General features: G+C 51.0%; 1 protein-coding gene across 6 annotated transcripts in view; it reads left to right on the top strand.

Moving 5' to 3' along the window:
* The first annotated feature begins 2,430 nt into the window (after nucleotides 1-2,430).
* LOC310635921 (major histocompatibility complex class I-related gene protein-like) overlaps nucleotides 2,431-18,897 on the top strand; it is a 34,288-nt gene continuing 17,821 nt past the window's right edge. For 4 of the 6 annotated variants that reach the window (XR_014491555.1, XR_014491556.1, XM_083355307.1 and 1 more), the window contains exons 1-4: nucleotides 2,431-2,511; nucleotides 6,936-7,211; nucleotides 8,450-8,728; nucleotides 10,583-10,864. Coding sequence is in view for 2 of the 6 variants with exons in the window: in XM_083355307.1 (XP_083211433.1) it covers nucleotides 2,451-2,511; nucleotides 6,936-7,211; nucleotides 8,450-8,728; nucleotides 10,583-10,864 (898 nt within the window). In the remaining 4 variants the exon portion in view is untranslated. Of the gene's footprint in view, nucleotides 2,512-6,935; nucleotides 7,212-8,449; nucleotides 8,729-10,582; nucleotides 11,968-12,357; nucleotides 16,412-18,897 lie in introns of those variants that run through there. The other 2 variants (XR_014491557.1, XR_014491558.1) reach the window with 2 other exon arrangements.

Raw genomic sequence — 18,897 nt, 5'->3', positions numbered from 1 at the left:
ATAATAATAATAATAATAATAATAATAATAATAATAATAATAATAAGAAGAAGAAGAAGAAGAAGAAGAAGAAGAAGAAGAAGAAGAAGAAGTTGGAAGGGACCTTGGAGGTCATCTAGTCCAACCCCCTGCTCAGGCAGGAAACCCTATACCATTTCGGGCAAATGGCTGTCCAGTCTCTTCTTAAAAACCTCCAGTGTTGGAGCATTATTATTATTATTATTATTATTATTATTATTATTATTATTAATAATAATAATAATAATAATAATAATAATAATAAGTTGGAAGGGACCTTGGAGGTCATCTAGTCCAACCCCCTGCTCAGGCAGGAAACCCTATACCATTTCAGGCAAATGGCTGTCCAGTCTCTTCTTAAAAACCTCCAGTGTTGGAGCATTATTAATTATTATTATTATTATTATTATTATTATTATTATTATTATTATTATTATTATTATTAGTTTTGTTGTTGTTGTTTTTATTATTGTTGTTCTTTCTCTTCTTCTTCTTCTTCTTCTTCTTCTTCTTCTTCTTATTATTATTATTATTATTATTATTATTATTATTATTATTATTATTATTATTATTAACAACCAGGCGGGTTCAGAACTGGTTTGCCATTGGCTCCTCCTTGGGGCTGAGAGAGAAGGGCTGGCCTTGGGGGCTCTGCGCCAGGCGCTGTACAGACGCCCCAAATGAGACAGCCTCCCCCACATTTTTTTGCTTCTGCCCCTTCCCCCCCCTTTCTTTGCGGCAGCCCTTCAAATACTCTCATTTCCTGCTGCATGGTAAATGGTACAAATGTATACATTCAAATTAGGAGGCAACGTAGGCGAAGCCAGCGAATATTTATCCGTTAATTGCACCTGCTCGGTTGTCTGTTTTGAGTTCTGGGTGCCACTTCCTCCCCCCACCCCCCACCCACCCCCAATTTCTTCCTTTGCATCTTTTCCCCCTCGCCCCAATTCCCAACTTTGCAAAGCCCTTCGCTTTCCCCCCTGCTCCCCCCACCCCCAATTTCTTCCTTTGCATCTTTTGCCCCCCCTGCCCCAATTCCCAACTTTGCAAAGCCCTTCGGTTCCCCCCCTCTTCCCCCCACCCCCAATTTCTTCCTTTGCATCTTTTCCCCCTGCCCCCCCTGCCCCAATTCCCAACTTTGCAAAGCCCTTCGCTTTCCTCCCTCCTCCACCCCCACCCCCAATTTCTTCCTTTGCATCTTCCCCCCCCAATTCCCAACTTTGCAAAGCCCTTCGGTTCCCCCCCCACTCCCCCCCACCCCCAATTTCTTCTTTTGCATCTTTTGCCCCCCCCCCGCCCCAATTCCCAACTTTGCAAAGCCCTTCGCTTTCCCCCCTCCTCCCCCACCCCAATTTCTTCCTTTGCATCTTTCCCCCCCACCCCAATTCCCAACTTTGCAAAGCCCTTCGGTTCCCCCCCCACTCCCCCCACCCCCAATTTCTTCTTTTGCATCTTTTGCCCCCCCCGCCCCAATTCCCAACTTTGCAAAGCCCTTCGGTTTCCCCCCCTCCTCCCCCCACCCCCAATTTCTTCCTTTGCATCTTTCCCCCCCCCCCCCCGCGCTCCCCCGCCCCAATTCCCAACTTTGCAAAGCCCTTCGGTTCCCCCCCCCACTCCCCCCCACCCCCAATTTCTTCTTTTGCATCTTTTGCCCCCCCCCGCCCCAATTCCCAACTTTGCAAAGCCCTTCGGTTTCCCCCCCTGCTCCCCCCACCCCCAATTTCTTCCTTTGCATCTTTCCCCCCCGCGCCCCCCCGCCCCAATTCCCAACTTTGCAAAGCCCTTCGGTTCCCCCCCCACTCCCCCCACCCCCAATTTCTTCTTTTGCATCTTTTGCCCCCCCCCCGCCCCAATTCCCAACTTTGCAAAGCCCTTCGGTTTCCCCCCCTGCTCCCCCCACCCCCAATTTCTTCTTTTGCATCTTTCCCCCCCCCGCCCCAATTCCCAACTTTGCAAAGCCCTTGGTTTCCCCCCCTGCTCCCCCCACCCCCAATTTCTTCCTTTGCATCTTTTCCCCCCTCGCCCCCCCGCCTCGCCCCCGCCCCAATTCCCAACTTTGCAAAGCCCTTCGCTTTCCCCCCTCCTCCCCCACCCCAATTTCTTCCTTTGCATCTTTCCCCCCCACCCCAATTCCCAACTTTGCAAAGCCCTTCGTTTTCCCCCCTCCTCCCCCACCCCCAATTTCTTCCTTTGCATCTTTTCCCCCCTCGCCCCCCCCGCCCCAATTCCCAACTTTGCAAAGCCTTTCGGTTTCCCCCCTCCTCCTCCCCCCACCCTTTTGACAGCCAGGCTATTTTCTTTTCCAGCCACACAGCTGATTCCTGATAACTCTAGGGGGAGGGGGGCGGAGCAAAGCCAGGCTATTTAGGGACTGAGTTCCTCCCCACCCCGTTTCTCTCTCTGGAACGAAAGAGAAGCGTGGGAACGCGATGAGGCTCCTCCCGGCGTCCGTGTGGCTGCTGGCGGCCCTGATGCTGGGGGGCTCCTCCGGTAAGCGCTTTCTGGAGTGCCATGGGGGTGGTGGTGTTTGCAGACCCTTGTTTTGCTGGCCGGAATTTATTCAGGAAATCTTCCCCCCCCCTTCGGGCTATAGGCCACATGATCAGGAAGATTTTCATGTGCTTGAGCAACATGGTGGAACTAAGGTAACATACGACATACGACCGACAATCTTTGCTGGCCTGGCGAGTTTCTAGTGGTTTTGGAACTGTTGGTGAGACCGTTAAAACGGCGTTGGCGCTGTTTGAATTTGTTCTGCCAGCAGCAAGCACTGACCGCTGGCCCAGTGATGGATTGTATTGCAAATCAGGGCTGTTTCCAGAGGAGGCAGAGAGGACCTGGAGCTTATGGAGCGAAGGAACTGGATCAGGCTGTCGGCAGGCCCAGAGGAAGAGAGAGAGAGGCTTTTGGAGGAGTTGGTGGCGGCGGCAGCAGCGTGCTCCAGGGGTGAAAAGAAGCAAGGCCCCTTTAAGGAAAAGGTGGAAGAGTCAGGATCAGAAAAAGGAAAGAGGGCGAGGTTGTCAGAATACAAGCGAATTTGAGGGCTAATCCACATGGAGCCCCATTTCCATCTGTCCTGTGTGCCATCGTTCACTCCCTGGAGACTAAAATGGACAATGTGAAATTTCAGCGGGCCACGAACAAGAAGTATCTATCGGGAGGCGGTGACCCTTTGAGAGCTGTATGCAACGAAATTTCATTTTGATGTATGCCGATTGGTGTACATTCAAAGTGACAATAAAGTTATCATCATCCTCAATTGCACCAGCGGGTTCGCCTTGCCGTGGGAACGCAGGTGGAGAACCCGCAGCGCGGGTCTTCAAACGTGGCCCTTTTCATGGACTTTGCGGACTTCAGCTCCCAGAATTCCTCAGCCTGCGTGCACGGGCTGAGGAATTCTGGGAGCTGAAGTCCGTGAGTCATTAAAAGGGCCGAGTTTGAAGACCCCCTGATCTAGAAGGTGAATTTAAAGAGAAAGAAAGGGAGGTGAAAGAATCCAGGGTTTGGCTAGGGCACAGCCCGGGTCTTCAAACGTGGCCCTTTTAATGACTTTGCGGACTTCAACTCCCAGAATTCCTCAGCCACCACGTGCGGGCTGAGGAATTCTGGGAGTTGAAGTCCACGAGTCATAAAAGGGCCAAGTTTGAAGACCCCTGATCTACAAGGTGAATTTAAAGAGAAAGAAAGGGAGGTGAAAGAATCCAGGGTTTGGCTAGGGCACAGCCCGGGTCTTCAAACGTGGCCCTTTTAATGACTTTGTGGACTTCAGCTCCCAGAATTTCTCAGCCAGCACGTGCGGGCTGAGGAATTCTGGGAGTTGAAGTCCACAAGTCATAAAAGGTCCTGGCTGTGGAATTCTGTACAAACCAGAATTCCCCCCCCCCCTCTTTCTTTGTTCTTCTCAGTTCAAAGGTTCTTTCCCTGGTCTTTGATGATGGCCCCCAGGCAGGCTGAATAAACAATCTTGCATCTAATGGATAAAGGTAAAGGTAAAGGTTGCCCCGCACATGCATGCTAGTCGTTTCCGACTCTAGGGGCCGGTGCTCATCTCCGTTTCAAAGCCAAAGAGCCAGCGCTTGTCCGAGGACGTCTCCGTGGTCATGTGGCCGGCATGACTAGAGCACGGAACGCTGTTTGTGCTGCCACCACGTGGCTGGGTGGAGAAATCACAATGTCGGCAGTCAGACATAGTTTAAACTCGTAGAAACACCTTTTATATAGAAATACCTTTATTGCAATTCAGAGGACGTTGTACAGCATTTCCAAGATATTCCCGAGGTGTCTCCAAGGTTAGAAGATGATAATGGTCCCAGGGTCTGCATGTTGGGACCCCATGTTTTCTGCTAATGAAGCATGGCTCACTAGGCAAGAGGGAGGAGGAAGTCCATCCCAGAAAGGGGAGGGGAAAGGAAATACATCATATGGTAGGAGGGTCTGACTGCCCACATTGTGATTTCTCCACCCAGCCACGTGGTGGCAACACACTGTTACCTTCCCACCGTAGTGGTCCCTATTTTTCTACTTGCATTTTTACGTGCTTTCGAACTGCTAGGTTGGCAGAAACTGGGACAAATAACAGGCGCTCACTCTGTTACGCGGCACTCGGGATTCGACCCACCAAACTGCTGACCTTCTGATCGACAAGCTCAGCGTCCTAACCCACTGAGCCACCGTGTCCCTTGAGGCACTGTGTCCCTATCTAATGGATAGGGATGGCCAATTAACATCTTCTCTTCCCCTCCTTGGGAATGGCAGAATCCAATAAGGGGGTGAGATTTAGGTTTGCACAGATAGGGACTTAGGAATAGAATATAAATGGATTCTGACACCCTGCTTAAGAGTATAGAATTGACAACACATTAACTGCTGCCACCTTGTGGAGGGAAAGGGGAACTCTAGTTTTGCTGTCATAGCTAGGAATTGTGCACTGGAAACACAAAAGGGGATGCAGCTAGGCAGAAATGCCTCCCACCCCGCTTCCTCAGGACTCAACTCATTCTTTCCCCCAAAGGGACATTCTGAGGGTTTTTCTTAATATGGTACAGAACGTACACAAAGACTGCATTTGATTTTCTTCCCCACTGTTTTATTGTACAAAATTAAACTCTGTGATGAACAGTTGTGGGGAATTGAGTATGTCTAGTCTAATGAAGCAGGGACGCGGTGGCTCAGTGGGTTAGGACGCTGAGCTTGTCGATCAGAAGATTGGCAGTTTGGTGGGTTGAATCCCGAGTGCCGCGTAACAGAGTGAGCGCCTGTTATTCGTCCCAGCTTCTGCCAACCTAGCAGTTCGAAAGCACATATAAATGCAAGTAGAAAAATAGGGACCACTCCGGTGGGAAGGTAACAGGTGGGAAGGTAACAGCGTTCCGTATGCCTTTGACATCTAGTGATGCCGGCCACATGACCACGGAGATGTCCTCGGACAAGCGCTGGCTCTTCGGCTTTGAAACGGAGATGAGCACCGGCCCCTAGAGTCAGAAATGACTAGCACGCATATGCGGGGGAATCTTTACCTTTTTAGTCTAATGAAGAGAAGCACTAACTTGACAGCCATCTTCTAACATAGAAGGGACCGTCACAGAGAAGAGGGGGTCGACCTCTCTTTATAAAGCCTTAGTAAGGCCGTACCTAGAATGCTGCATCCATTATAAAAAAAAAAGATGTTGAGACTCTCGAAAGAGTGCAGAGAAGAGCAACAAAGATGATTCAGGGACTGGAGACTAAAACATATAAAGAACAGTTTCAGGAATTGGGTGTGTCTAATTTAATGAAAAGAAGGACCAGGGGAGACATAATAGCAGTCTTCCAATATTTGAGGGGCTCTCAGAGAGAGGAAGGGGGACAACCAATTTTCCAAAGCACCTGAAGGCCAGACAAGGAATAACCGGATGGAAACTGAGCAAGGAGAGAAGCAACCTGGAATTAAGGAGAAACTTCCTGACTGTGAGGACAATTAACCAGTGGAACAGCTTTGCCTTCAGAAGTTGTGGGTGCTTCGTCACTGGAAGCTTTCAAGAAGAGATTGGACAATCCTTTGTCTGAAATGATATAGGGTCTCCTGCTTGACCAAGGGGTTGGATTAGATGACCTCTCTTCCCATTCTACTATTCTATTCTGCACCGTAACATTTTACATTGGCCAGAGGTGCTTTACAGCCATAAAGCACCATTTTTGAGGATAATTTCAAACAGTCACTAAACACCCGTTTGAAGTTGTAGATTACCTGCATTTGGGAAAGGTGGGCTAAAGCATTGTATACAGTGTTTTTCTATGCTGTGGTGTGTCCAGTCCTTGGAAAACAGAGAATCTTCACACACAGGCAGTATGATTTCTTTGCAGGCCTACAGGCAATTCTAATTTCTAATTCTAATTTTAATTTCTAATTCTAAATATTCTAATTCTAATTCTAATGATGATCTCTATAGCAATGGCATTTAGGCTTATATGTTGCCCCATAGCACTGTACAGCAGTCTCTGGGCAGTTTACAATGTCAGCATTTTGCCCCCAACAATCTGGGTCCTCATTTTACCAACCTTGGAAGAATGGAAGGCTGAGTCAAACTTTGAGCCCCATCAGGATCAAATTCGGGGCTGTGGGCAGAGTTTGCCTGCAGTACTGCACTCTAACCACTGCACTATCATGGGTCAATGATGTTACCTACTCTGGCTAATGAAACATCTGCAGAAAAACAACCAAGCTCAGAGAGCACCAAGAACCTCTCTCTGACTAGACTTGGCTTAGCTCGTCTTTACCATTAACCAAAATCTGCATTTCTCAGATTTAGAGATAGAATGGCAAAGCTGTCCATTCGAAGCACAAAGTTAATGGTCCTCTGGTTTGAGGGCCACCGTGTGAAGATTGGAGGAATGTCCAGGGCTGACGGTCCCATTTCTCATATTCCCTTATTTAGGCTCTTTCAAGCACTCTCTGCAATATCAGTACATGGTGGTATCCCATCCCAGTGAGGGGCTGCCCACGTTCGTCACGGTGGGCTATCTGGATGGCCAGGCCATCACTTACTATGACAGTGAGAAAAAGAAGAAGGTGCCGAAGGTGTCCTGGATGGAGCAGGTGGAGAAAGAGGATGCCAGCTACTGGAAGGATGGAAGCGCCATCTTGCAGGCCACACAGGATGTGTTCCAAGTAGACCTGAGGAATGTTCAAAACCGCTACGAGCAGAAAGAAGGTGAGCCAAGGTAGAATCAGCCATTGGGGCCTCTGGTTTATAATGGTTGATAAATCGTGTATGAAGAAGTAACCGGTCTGCAAGAAACCGAATTCATCACTCAGGTTTTTCTCCTTCAATTAGAATAGAACAGGGGTGGACAACTATGGCCTCTTTATGACCTGTGGGCTTGAACTCCCAGAATTCCGACTGGCTCAGTTATTCTGGGAGTTGGACGTCCACAGGGGTTATGACCCAGGCGGTTAAGGCAAGGCAGCCCTTTATTTCAACTAATGTTCCAGCAAAATGGCCCTCCAACAACCGGTAGGGCTCCACCCCACACTACCCTGAATGCAGCCATCCTCAGCCCCCCGTACAACAGCCCCTACAGTACAAAGAAAGCCCACAGAGTAGGAGCACGCTCACGGGACAAGGTCCAGGATTCCAAGTCCAATCCACCAGGCAGGGTCCAGTCACAAGACCAGGACAGTCCTCACCTTAGCTCTTTTATCACACGTGGACTTCAACTCCCAGAATTCCTGAGCCAGCCACGCTGAGGAGAAAGGGAGAGGTTTCCAAGCTGAGCCATGCTGGCTCAGGAATTCTGGGAGTTGAGGTCCACCAGTCATAAAAGAGCCAAGGTTGCCTACCCCTGTTCTAGTCCAACCCTCTATACCAGGGGTAGGCAACCTCGGCTCTTTTATGACTCATGGACTTCAACTCCCAGAATTCCTGAGCCGGCCATGCTGAGGGAAAGGGAGAGGTTTCCAAGCTGAGCCAGGCTGGCTCAGGAATTCTGGGAGTTGAAGTCCATGAGTCATAAAAGAGCCAAGGTGGCCTACCCCTATTCTAGTCCAACCCTCTATACCAGGGGTAAGCAACCTCGGCTCTTTTATGACTTGTGGATTTCAACTCCCAGAATTCCTGAGCCAGCCATGCTGAGGGGAAAGGGAAAGGTTTCCAAGCTGAGCCATGCTGGCTCAGGAATTCTGGGAGTTGAAGTCCATGAGTCATAAAAGAGCCAAGGTTGCCTACCCCTGGCCTAACGTGTGGACGCTTTACAGAAAGCCATCCAGTCCCAGAGGGTGGAAAGTCTTGACTGTCAAAAACTATTAAGCAACGGAATCGCTTATTCCCTGAAGTTGTGGTTGTCTACCTTTGGTGGACAAAATCTCTTTAGTGGAGGTTTCTGGGGAGGGGCTACTCGGGCCCTTCCTTACCTCTTTGGTGATTACCTTCCTTACCCCTTTTTTCCTCAGGGTTTCACACTTGGCAGGCCACTTATGGCTGTGAGCTCAGAGGAAACCACAGCAAATATGGTTATTCACAATACGGCTACGACGGGAGGACCTTCCTCACCTTCGATAAAGAGACAGTGAGCTGGGTGGCTTCTGAGCCCCAGGCCCAGATCACCAAGAGGAATTGGGATGCTAATGTGCAGTGGTCCCAGAGAAATAAAGTCTACCTGGAGACAGAATGCATTGAGTGGCTGGAGAAGTACCTGTCATATGGGAGGAAGGAGATGCGGTTGAGGGCAGGTGCGTATCGTGGGGGAGGAGAAATCCAGTGCTGAGATGAGGTGTTTCTGTTTCTCAACCTTCGCAATCTGAAGGTGTATGGACTTCAACTCCCAGAATTCCCCAGCCACACGACTTCAAGTGGCCAAGCTTGAGAAACGTTGCCCTAAGTCAGGGGTCCCAGTTGCTGGGCCCCGGCCCACTATTGGGCTGTGACCCGTTTGGAAACATGCCGCGCGAGCGGTGTGAGCGTGTGCATGTGCAGCTCGACTTGCATGAGTGGCAGCCACTCACACTCCTGCGTGAAGCCCCACTTGTGCAAGCGGCAGGCGCTCACACTTGTGCGCGAATCCCCATTTGCGTGGGCGGCTGGCACTGGCGCGAGTGCGTGAAGCTCCGCTTGTGCGAGTGGCAGGCGCTCACACTTGCGCAAATCCCCACTTGCGCGGGCGGCTGGCACTTGCGCGAGTGTGTGAAGCTCCACTTGTCCATACGGCAGGCGCTGACACTTATGTGCAAATCCCCATTTGCACAAGTGGCTGGCACAAGTGGAGCTTCACAAGTGCCATCTGCCTGCGCAAATGGGGATTTGCACATAAGTGTGAACACCTGCCACTCGCACAAGTGGAGCTTCACGCACTCGCACCAGTGCCAGCCACCCACGCAAATGGGGATTCACGCACAAGTATGAGCGCCTGCCGCTCGCACAAGTGGAGTTTCACGCAGGAGTGTGAGTGGCTGCCACTCATGCACGATATTACGACACCTAGGAGCTTCCCTTGAGTCTCCTCTCCTTCAAAGGCAGAAACCGTGGCAGAGAGGAGGCATCTTTTCAAGGTGAGTCTGGCGTGGCAGGAAGGGGCGGGGAAACAGGTACCTTAGTGGGTCCAGGAGGCCTTGGGGGCCTGTTTTATCACTAGGTCCCCCATGGCCTTCCCCACCCTGAGATACCGCATGTGTACTTAACCAACTGTGCATTCGATTAGCGCAGACATGTCAAACACAAGGCCCGGGGGCCGGATCTGGCCCGCGAAGTGGTTTCATGCGGCCCACGAAGCCATCCTGGAAACAGTGAGGGAACGGCCCCCACTGCCTTGGCCCTGGCCCAGAGACCCTCCTTCTGCCAGAGACCCTCAGATCTGTCCCACTCCAGCCCAGGCCCCCATAGGCACCCTTGATGCGAATGATGTAGAGCTGGCCACACCCAACCAGTAGGCTATACGCACTCTAGCCACACCCACCCAGTAGGCCACGCCCACCCTGGCCATATCCATACCCCCTGGCCATACCGACTTGCTTAGGTTGGTATCATGTAGCAATGCTGATGCGGCCCTCAATGAAATTGAGTTTGACACCCCTGGATTAGCGAATGAGTGGGCGAAAGGAGGGAGTGATCTCGTTCAAGGTACGAGATTCACTCCTACGAGTCTTCGAGTTACAAATGGAATGGGCAGGCTCCATTTCATTCGTAACTCGAAGACTACCTGTAGTGCAAATGACTGTGGAGCCTACATCCTTCCCTTCCCCACCATCCAGTCAGAGCTGAAGAAGCTTCTTGGATGAGAAGGGAAACGTCTTCAGAGAAAAGCAAAGTCCCGTTGCCTCTTGGGGGAAAAAAAAAGCACCTTTGGGTTGCAGGCCTAGTTACAAACAAAATCTGCTAAGTCGCTCACTTGCCCTCTCTTTCCTTTCCCAGACAGGCCCCAACCTCTCACAATCCCACTTCTACGCAACTTTTAGATTTTTCCTAAATCGCAGGGTATCACTGTGTAGCGCTTCAGTTCGCCACTCTTGGAAAAAGACCCAAATCAAACATAAAATTTATTCAGCTGATATGGAAATTCAGTGTTAATTCCAGCAATGCCATTTCTGCAGAGCCCCCAGTGGTGACGGTGAGCAGCAAGACAGAAGTGGAGGATGGGATGGAGACGCACGTCTGCCGCCTGCATGGCTTCTACCCCAGGGAGATCGATGCCTCCTGGAGGAGGGACGGGGAGGTCTGGCTGTCAGACACCTTCCGTGGCTCCGTGGCCCCCAACGCGGATGGGACCTTCCACTACTGGCTCAGCATCCAGATCGATCCGAAAGAGAGGGGCCGCTATCGGTGCCACGTGGAGCACGACAGCCTGGAGGAGCCTCTGGACGTGGCCCTGGAGGGTGAGAGGCTGCAGGGAGGGAAAAGCAGGCTGGAGGATTCTGGGAGAGAAATCTGACCCCAGTTGTGTTCAGATGTGATCATACTTGAGTTTTAAACCACTGGACTTTTCTGTTTTGAGGTTGGTGGAGCTGTAGGGAAGAGTCCATAGAATTGGCTTCAGGTGATTTAAAATAGGGTTCCCCAATCCCCTGGTCCATGGACCAGTACAGGTCTGTGGCTGTTATTAACCAGGCCACATAAGTGAGCGAAGCTTCATCCATGCACGCACACAAACAGGTAGTGCCCCAAACCATTCCCCCACCACTGCCACTGATCTGTGAAGAAATTGTTTTCCCCAAAGCTAGTCCTTCCTATCAAAAAGATTGGGGGCTGCTGATTTAAAGGAAATCAGCACAACCAGCCAATCAGCACAACCGGCCAAGCAGCATGGGTGTCCCAAGGTGGCAGCTGAGTAGCACAGCCATCGACATCCCAGTGCTCCTAATTACTACGCAGCACCCCACGGATGTGTCAGGCTCTAGAGGGGCATCCTGGAGGCTGGAAAGCGACGACAGGCACACAGCTGATTGGTGCAAATCACCAGTCAGCTGGACCACAGGCCCAATCACCATGGCGCACCAAGTGATGGGATGGCTGAGCGACTCAGTTGCGGGCACTCCGGGCTCAACTGGAGGCCTGGGATCAGCGGCAACTGGCTGGGGTCATCCTTGGAGGCGGCTCCAAGTGGCCAGGGTACTCGGATGGTTGCCGTGGTGGAACTTAATCCAGCGGATGACTGCTGTATAGGAGACCCGCCGGAAATTATGGGGGAAGGGGCGGCCCAGGGAAAGGGGGCTATAAAGAGAGGAGGTGTGTGATTTGAAGGAGAGACCATAGAGGAGAAGAAGGGGGGAGAGAGAGAAAGAATAAAGCAAATGGAAGAGGAGGAGGAGGAGCTGGAGAGAGCAGGGAGAGAGGAGGAAGCATTGATCAACTTGCCCTGTTGCCACCCTGCCTCCTGATCCCTGATTGGTGGGACTGTGTGGGCGGTGATAGAGGCCAGAGAGGGAGAGAGAGAGATCAAGAACGAAGCTGATCCAGAGAGAGAGCAAAGCTGATTTAAGTTTAAGTTTAAGTTTATTAAATTTTTATACCGCCCTTCTCCCGAAGGACTCAGGGCGGTGAACAGGGCATATAATAAAAATACAAAAGTTAAAAAAGAATTAAATTATTGCCCAAGATAAAACAGTAAAAATATACAAATATTAAAACCCTAAGTTAACTCCCCATCAGGCCAGGCCAGCTTGTTCAAATAAATGGGTCTTTAACCCGTGCCGGAAGGAGCGGAGATCCGGTGCCATCCGGAGCTCAACCGGCAGTTGATTCCACAGAGCCGGGGCACCCACAGAGAAGGCCCTCCACCTGGGGGCCACCAGCCGGCATTCTCTGACCGGAGGCACCCTGAGGAGGCCCTCTCTGTGGGAACGCACAGGGCGGAGGGGAGTCGATTTAGAGAGAAAGCGCGAAGCCGACCCAGAGAGAAAGGGCGATAGAGTCATCCAGTGACCAGAGCAGGTGCCAGATGCACCAGGAGGCTGCAGAGGAGAGCTGATCCAGGCGAGAGAGCGATCCAGTGACCAGAGAGTATGCCAGACACATCCGAAGGAAGCAGAGGCAAGTTGACCCACCAGAGGACAGCTTAGGTGAATTGAGCTGAGTGAGTGGAAGTGCCTGAGTGAGCCATCAGAGCGAGAGACCCTGAGGTGGTAGATCAGTGAGAGAGGAAAAGCAAGTTACCTGGGAGAAAGGGACAGAAGGAACAAGACTTTTGCGGCCCTTTTGGGGGATAGTGCTACAAGGAGGGGGGGCTTATCTGGGATCTCCTTCTAGCTTTTCTCCATGGGGGGAGATGATCCTATCCAGGGACATGAGCCAAGTGAGCAAAATGGACTCCACCACCATCACTAAGTGGTGTGAGGAATAGAACAGTGAGATAGAGTGTAGCAATTGACATCTTTGGAGATACTTGACCGGAAGAGTGCATTCTACAGGCAGTGAGGGCCCGTGCCCCAGATCAGAGGATATACCTGGTAGACACAAAGGTGGACCGGGACTCTTCCCACTCTTACGTGCTATCGGAATGGAAGAGAAGGATCCCGGAGTGCTTTGGAGCTAAGAGCTTTCAATTGATTGAGGACATCAGGACAAGGATGATACACCCGTCCGCACGGGCCCCACCTTTAGCGAAGACATTGAGCACCCAAGAGGAGACACGCACCTTGGTTACCATAGGGGCAGCAGGGGCAGGTTCTGCCCAGGCGATGAGAAACCTGACACCCATCCAAACCCAGACAGGCAGCCACTGTGCAGAGTCCCGGTACAAGAAACTGCATATCTTTGGGGAGATACAACCAGTGCCAGAGGGGAAGAAGAATACGAAGCCTGGATGGAACAGGTGAAGAAAGGGATGTATCAGACACCCCAAAGAAGCAGAGAGTCAGAGTCTGAAGGGTCCTGCTGCAGAAGCCATTAGAAACTTGACATTCACCCAAAGGCATTTCACAGTGCGTGATTATCTCTGTTTACTGCAGGATGAGTTCGGGCCTGCCGAAACAGTTTCTGGTCTGCTGCTTTGGTTTGAGCAAATGTGCCAGAAGAGAAGTGAAAGGCAATCTGAGTGCATCAGACACTTAAACAGGTTGCTATGCAAGATTGTGGAGAGGAAGAGGATGGAGCCAGCTGAAGTGGAATGGGCCAGAATGAATCCGCTAAAGTCCTTGGCTGAGGGGAACACCTAGGAGTATCATGAGCTCATAAGGAGACTCGGCAACAGAAGTGGTGGAGGAAATCAAAGAGGCCACAGCTGATTCGCCACCAGAAGGGTCCCCAGGCATCGGAGTAAGGAGAATTGGAGATGACTATGCCCGGCTCACTGCTATGGAAGACCCAAATATCACATCTAATGGAGACGATGGCCTTGTAGATGGCAAGAGGTGGTTCACCCTTGAATGGAGGCCCGGCTGGGCTGGCTAATGGGGAGATAGGCTTTTCCACCTCAGCTGAGAAGCAGGCGAGGCCAGCAATCTGTTATAAATGTGGGGGTGCAAGTCACTACAGACGTACTTGTACAAAGCTGCCCAAACCATGAAGTTCAACCTAGTCAAGAAACTACAGAGGGGCCCACTGAAGGAGCCAACTGAGAATCTGACCTCCAGAAGAAAGAACGTTGGGGTGAATGTAATCTGAGAGGTGGTCTCCATGAAGGCCTTGCGGCGTGCTCGAGGAAGGATCTTGGTTGGAGTCTGGAATGTTACCAGCTTCCCCTGTGAGGTTGAAGGACTGTTGTTCAGACGAGTGAGTACCATATTTGTATTACCCGATATAGGGGAAGAGATTGAGGATGAAGTTTCAATAGATTGGTTCTACCTGAAGAACACACAGCTTGTCCCAGAGTGGCTGGAGAAGGATAGAGACCAGCTTTGGAGGTGGCAACACATGTTCTTGAAGGACAAATTCAGGCTGCCCCTGAAGAGTATACAGAAGCTCCAGTTGGTACAAACTGCAGCAGTCCACGATATCTGCACATGTGACACATCTCCCGTAGGAGCTGCATTGGCTGCCGATTTGCTTCCAGGTGCAATTCAAGGTGCTGGTGGCCACCTTTAAAGCCACCTTTCATGGCTTGGGACCAGGTTAACTGAGGGACCGTCTCTTGACGGTCACATCTACCCGGCCTACCGCTTCCATGTCTCCGTTGCTAGGCCACTGGTCCCACCCACCCCCGCCACAGTCTCAATGGAAGCAGGGTGTTTGGCGCCTTGAGAGCAGAGGGCGGGGCTGGAAAAACCCCGGATGGGTGGGGGAGTATGCGCGCACTCTTCTCGAGTTTCTCTCTGAACGCTCGTGCTTCCACATCGCCAGACCACGGGTGAAGGCGCACATGGGCTCGCCTCAGGAGAGGTGTTGCCCATGCGGGAGGTGGGAGAGTTTTGTCGTCGTGGACATGGAAGCAGTAGGCTGGCCAAGGCAAAGGCGCGAGGCAGGTGGGTGTTTTAACGTGCCTGTTTTTGTTGCTTTGGCTGCCAACGCTCTGTTGGCATGACATGCTGAAAGTTTAGTAAGTTAACCCAGTTTTGCACATTTTTTACGATGCAGAACTAATCAACTAATCCTGGAAGATGGGTGTGCCCAGTGGGTTTTAAAAAAAAACTAGCTCAGGGCTTCCTCTGAATCCCAAAAGTAACTGCAGCAGAGAGAGGAGCTGGGGTGGGATCGGCGCTGGCTGGGAGGCTGTGCCGCAGCTCGGAGGGCAGCTGGCTGGAAGAAAGAGGGAAAAGGCAGGGAGAAGGTGATTGGAAGTGATTGGAAAGGAAGGGGAGGAGTTTGGGTGGTGGCACGAAGGAGAAAAGGGGGAAAAATGGAGGGAGAGCGAGAAAGGTTGGTTGGTTTTTTTCTTCTGCTTCTGTGGAGAAAGCCAGACAGAGTAGGGAAGGGGAAAGAGAGGTTTCTGTGGGGCAAGTCTGGAAGAGAGGAAAGGGGAAAGAGAGAGGTTCCAGTGGGGCAAGGCCAGAGGGAGAAGAGGAGACAGAACAAGGGATGTTCCTGTGAGCTACTGAGAGAGACTGACCGCCTTTATCGCACGTGAGCTGCCTGCCTAGAGACTGAAACATCATCTCATGTGAGCTGCTGCTGACAGAGATTGGCCATCATCACCTCACGTGAGTTGCTGCTGATAGAGACTGACCATCATTACCTCACGTGAGTTGCTGCTGATAGAGACTGACCATCATTACCTCACGTGAGTTGCTGCTGATAGAGACTGACCACCATTATCTCACGTGAGCTGCCTGCGAGAGATTGACCACCGCCACCTCATGTAAGCTGCTGCTGACAGAGACGGACCGTCCTCACCTCACAGGAGTTGCTGCTGACAGAGACTGAGCACCACCGCACCACGGGTCTCAGCCAAGCAGAGGTGTCCAAGTAAGGGGACCCCTTGGACCGGCAGCCAGACCGAGAGAGGGCCAGGAGAACCCGGATTTCAGCGGTCCTTTCGGGCGTAACGCTGCATAACATTAAGTCAATAAGCTGCAATTAAGAATGTTGTGCAAATGTAGCCAGCATCTCTAATGAAGACAGTGTTTTGACGTTACGCTCGCCACCCAAGTAGCAGCGCTAGGCAGCCGAGTCCCGCCAAACGTTGGTGGGAATCGGCTGCAGACTTGTACGAATAGCGCTGTAAATGCATACAACAGCAAAAATGACATCAATTCTTCAAAAGCCTGCCAAATGCAAACTTTTACCTTTCCAAAAAAAAGTAGTTTGTACCATTGAAAGCTCCGTTATTGTGTTTTCGGGAGGTGGAGTGAATGGGGGATTTTTACTTTTGGCCTCGTTTTGCTTTATTAAAGAGAACGCTCCCCCAACGCAACACCCCTCGCATGGCCAGAAGCCTTGCGCCATCGCCGTGCTCTGCCAGCCCCTCTCTTTCCCTTCCTTTGAAACAAAGACTGCCCCCCCCCGAAACCTCCCGTTTCTGCCTTCCGAATTAAAATGAGAGAAAGCCATGTTTGTTTGTGTTTTTTTCTTTTGTGGTCTTTACATATTTAAACTGCAGCTAGAATGAAGTGGAGAAGACAACCATCGCGAGACTCTCTTCCGTTTTAACCAGGGGTCTTCAAACTTGGCTCTTTGATGACTTGCGGACTTCAACTCCCAGAATTCCTCACCCAGTGTGCCTGGCTGAAGAATTCTGGGAGTTGAAGTCCACAAGTCATCAAAGGGCCAAGTTTGAAGAGCCCTGGTTTTAACTTTTTTTTTTTTCCTTGTTGGTTTTTGGAGTTTTCGTCCTGTTTTTGTGAGAGCAATCTGTGTTTAAAAGGCTCTTTTGGTTGGGGACATTTGTTGAATGTATGTTGGCCCTACCATTTCAATTACCAGACACTTTGGCCCTGATGTGAGGTGAACTGAGCAAGGATCAGAGATATCATCAAGAAAGCAAGTGGGAAGTTGGGATTGGAGAGCTGACTTTGTCCTTTCTCTATTGAAGAAAGTCTGAGCCCAACGCTCTCTTCAAACTCCCCTTTTCATATTTCTAAGCGTATGAATTGTCTGAGCTCAAACTAGGAAGGAAGGGAAGTGAATACAGTGCTCAGTCACTGTGATTGGTGAGGAGGCGGCAGAGGAAGAGGGTTTAAGCAAGCTTAGCAACCGGAGCGGGGATTCCACCCCCCAAACAAACAAAAATTCTTCATGTGTCACCTAAAAGCGGGACAGGAGAGACCAAAACCTGCTGCGATCACCCAGCAGATGGGGGGGGGGAATAAAAACCAAACAGCGGGGGGGGGGGCGCTGCCAATCCTCAACAGAAATGTTCATGACAACGAAAGCCAGGAACAAGGGGAAGAGCGCAGGCAGGCGGGCGTCTTGCTCAGCTGATGACTTGGGGGAGGGAGGGAGCTACACCTTTGTCTGCAACCAGCCCTGGCCACGCTCACCCAGTCTGCCATGACCACTGTAGCCACGCCCACCCAGTGTGCCACGCCCACCCGGCACCCGGCGATACATAAGTGGGTTTTGGGTTGCAGTTTGGGCACTCGGTCTCTAAAAGGTCCGCCGTCACTGCCTGTTGTGACTCAGGGTCAGCCTGTGGGTTCGGCACCCGGCTCAGATGTTTCGGATGACTCAGATGAGGGGGAGGAGGTGTGTGTGGGTGACGAACCGGCTGATGATGGCTTGCAGGCTTGGCAGAGCTCCCAGCCGGGGCCCTCTTCTCAACTGCGTGAGCCCGATAGTGCGGAGGATGATGACCCACAGCTGGCCCTGTTCAAGGACGCCCGATGCAGGAGGCAGTCGAGCAGGACCAAGCAGAGAAAGGCTGCGGGTCTCCTCGGGAGGAGGCAGAGGGAGGCCACGCCCTGAACTCTAAATAAAAGGAGTGTTTGGGGAAGGGCTGGTTGCTGAAAGCAACTCTTCCGCTTGAGGATTCAAGTTCCAGTGTTTTTGTTTCTTGTTCTGTTAATTGACTAATAAATCTTGGCAGACGCTTTTCAGCCTTGGACGCTCTCCAGTCTCTACTGTCTGAATAGGGGTTTGCCTTATTACAAGGCCGGTAGTTGGCTGGTTCAGAACACTGCCCTACGCCATTTCAGACAAACGTTTGTCCAATCTCTTCTTAAGAACTTCATTCATTCCTTTCTTCTCCTTCAGGGGGACAGGCTCATTTTATTGATGTATTTATTTCCATCCTGCCTTTATTACTTTCACAAATAACGCAAGGTAGTGAACATATCCAACACCACCTTCCTCCTCCTCCTATTTTTTTTCCCCACAACAACAACCCTGTGAGGTAAGTTGGGCTGAGAGAGAGGGCCTAGTCCAAGGTCACCCATCCGGTTTTCAGGGCTAAGGCAGGTCTAGAGGGTCTAGGACAGGGGGGTCTTCAAACTTGGCCCTTTTATGACTTGTGGACTTCAACTCCCAGAATTCCTCAGTCAGCGTGCCTGGCTGAGGAATCCTGGGAGTTGAAGTCCACAAGTCATAAAAGGGCCAGGTTTGAAGACCCCTGCTTGTGGACTTCAACTCTTAGAATTCCTCAGCCAGCGTGCCTGGCTGAGGAATCCTGGGAGTTGAAGTCCACAAGTCATAAAAGGACCAAGTTTGAAGACCCTTGGTCTAGGACAGGGGTCGGCAACCTTGGCTCTTTTATGACTCGCGGACTTCAATTCCCAGAATTCCTGAGCCAGCACAGCTGGCTCAGGAATTCTGGGAGTTGAAGTCCGCGAGTCATAAAAGAGCCAAGGTTGCCGACCCCTGGTCTAGGACAACTCTCCACGGCCAATTCACTCCGGGACAATTCGTCACAGCCAACTCACTGTGGGAGAACTTGCCGCGGGACAAAAAATTACATAACATAGGAGAAGTGATGAAACAGAATCGCCAAAGAAAGGATGCAAAAGGAGGGACAACGTGGAAATGTGAATGACAAACATGAAAACAATTTTTCTTAAAATTTTAAATAATTAAATAAAATTGTTGAATTACCCTGCGATGA

Source organism: Vipera ursinii, assembly GCF_947247035.1.
Source record: "Vipera ursinii genome assembly, chromosome: 2".
NCBI lineage: Eukaryota > Metazoa > Chordata > Lepidosauria > Squamata > Viperidae > Vipera > Vipera ursinii.
This window is presented reverse-complemented; position numbering and strand designations above follow the sequence as displayed.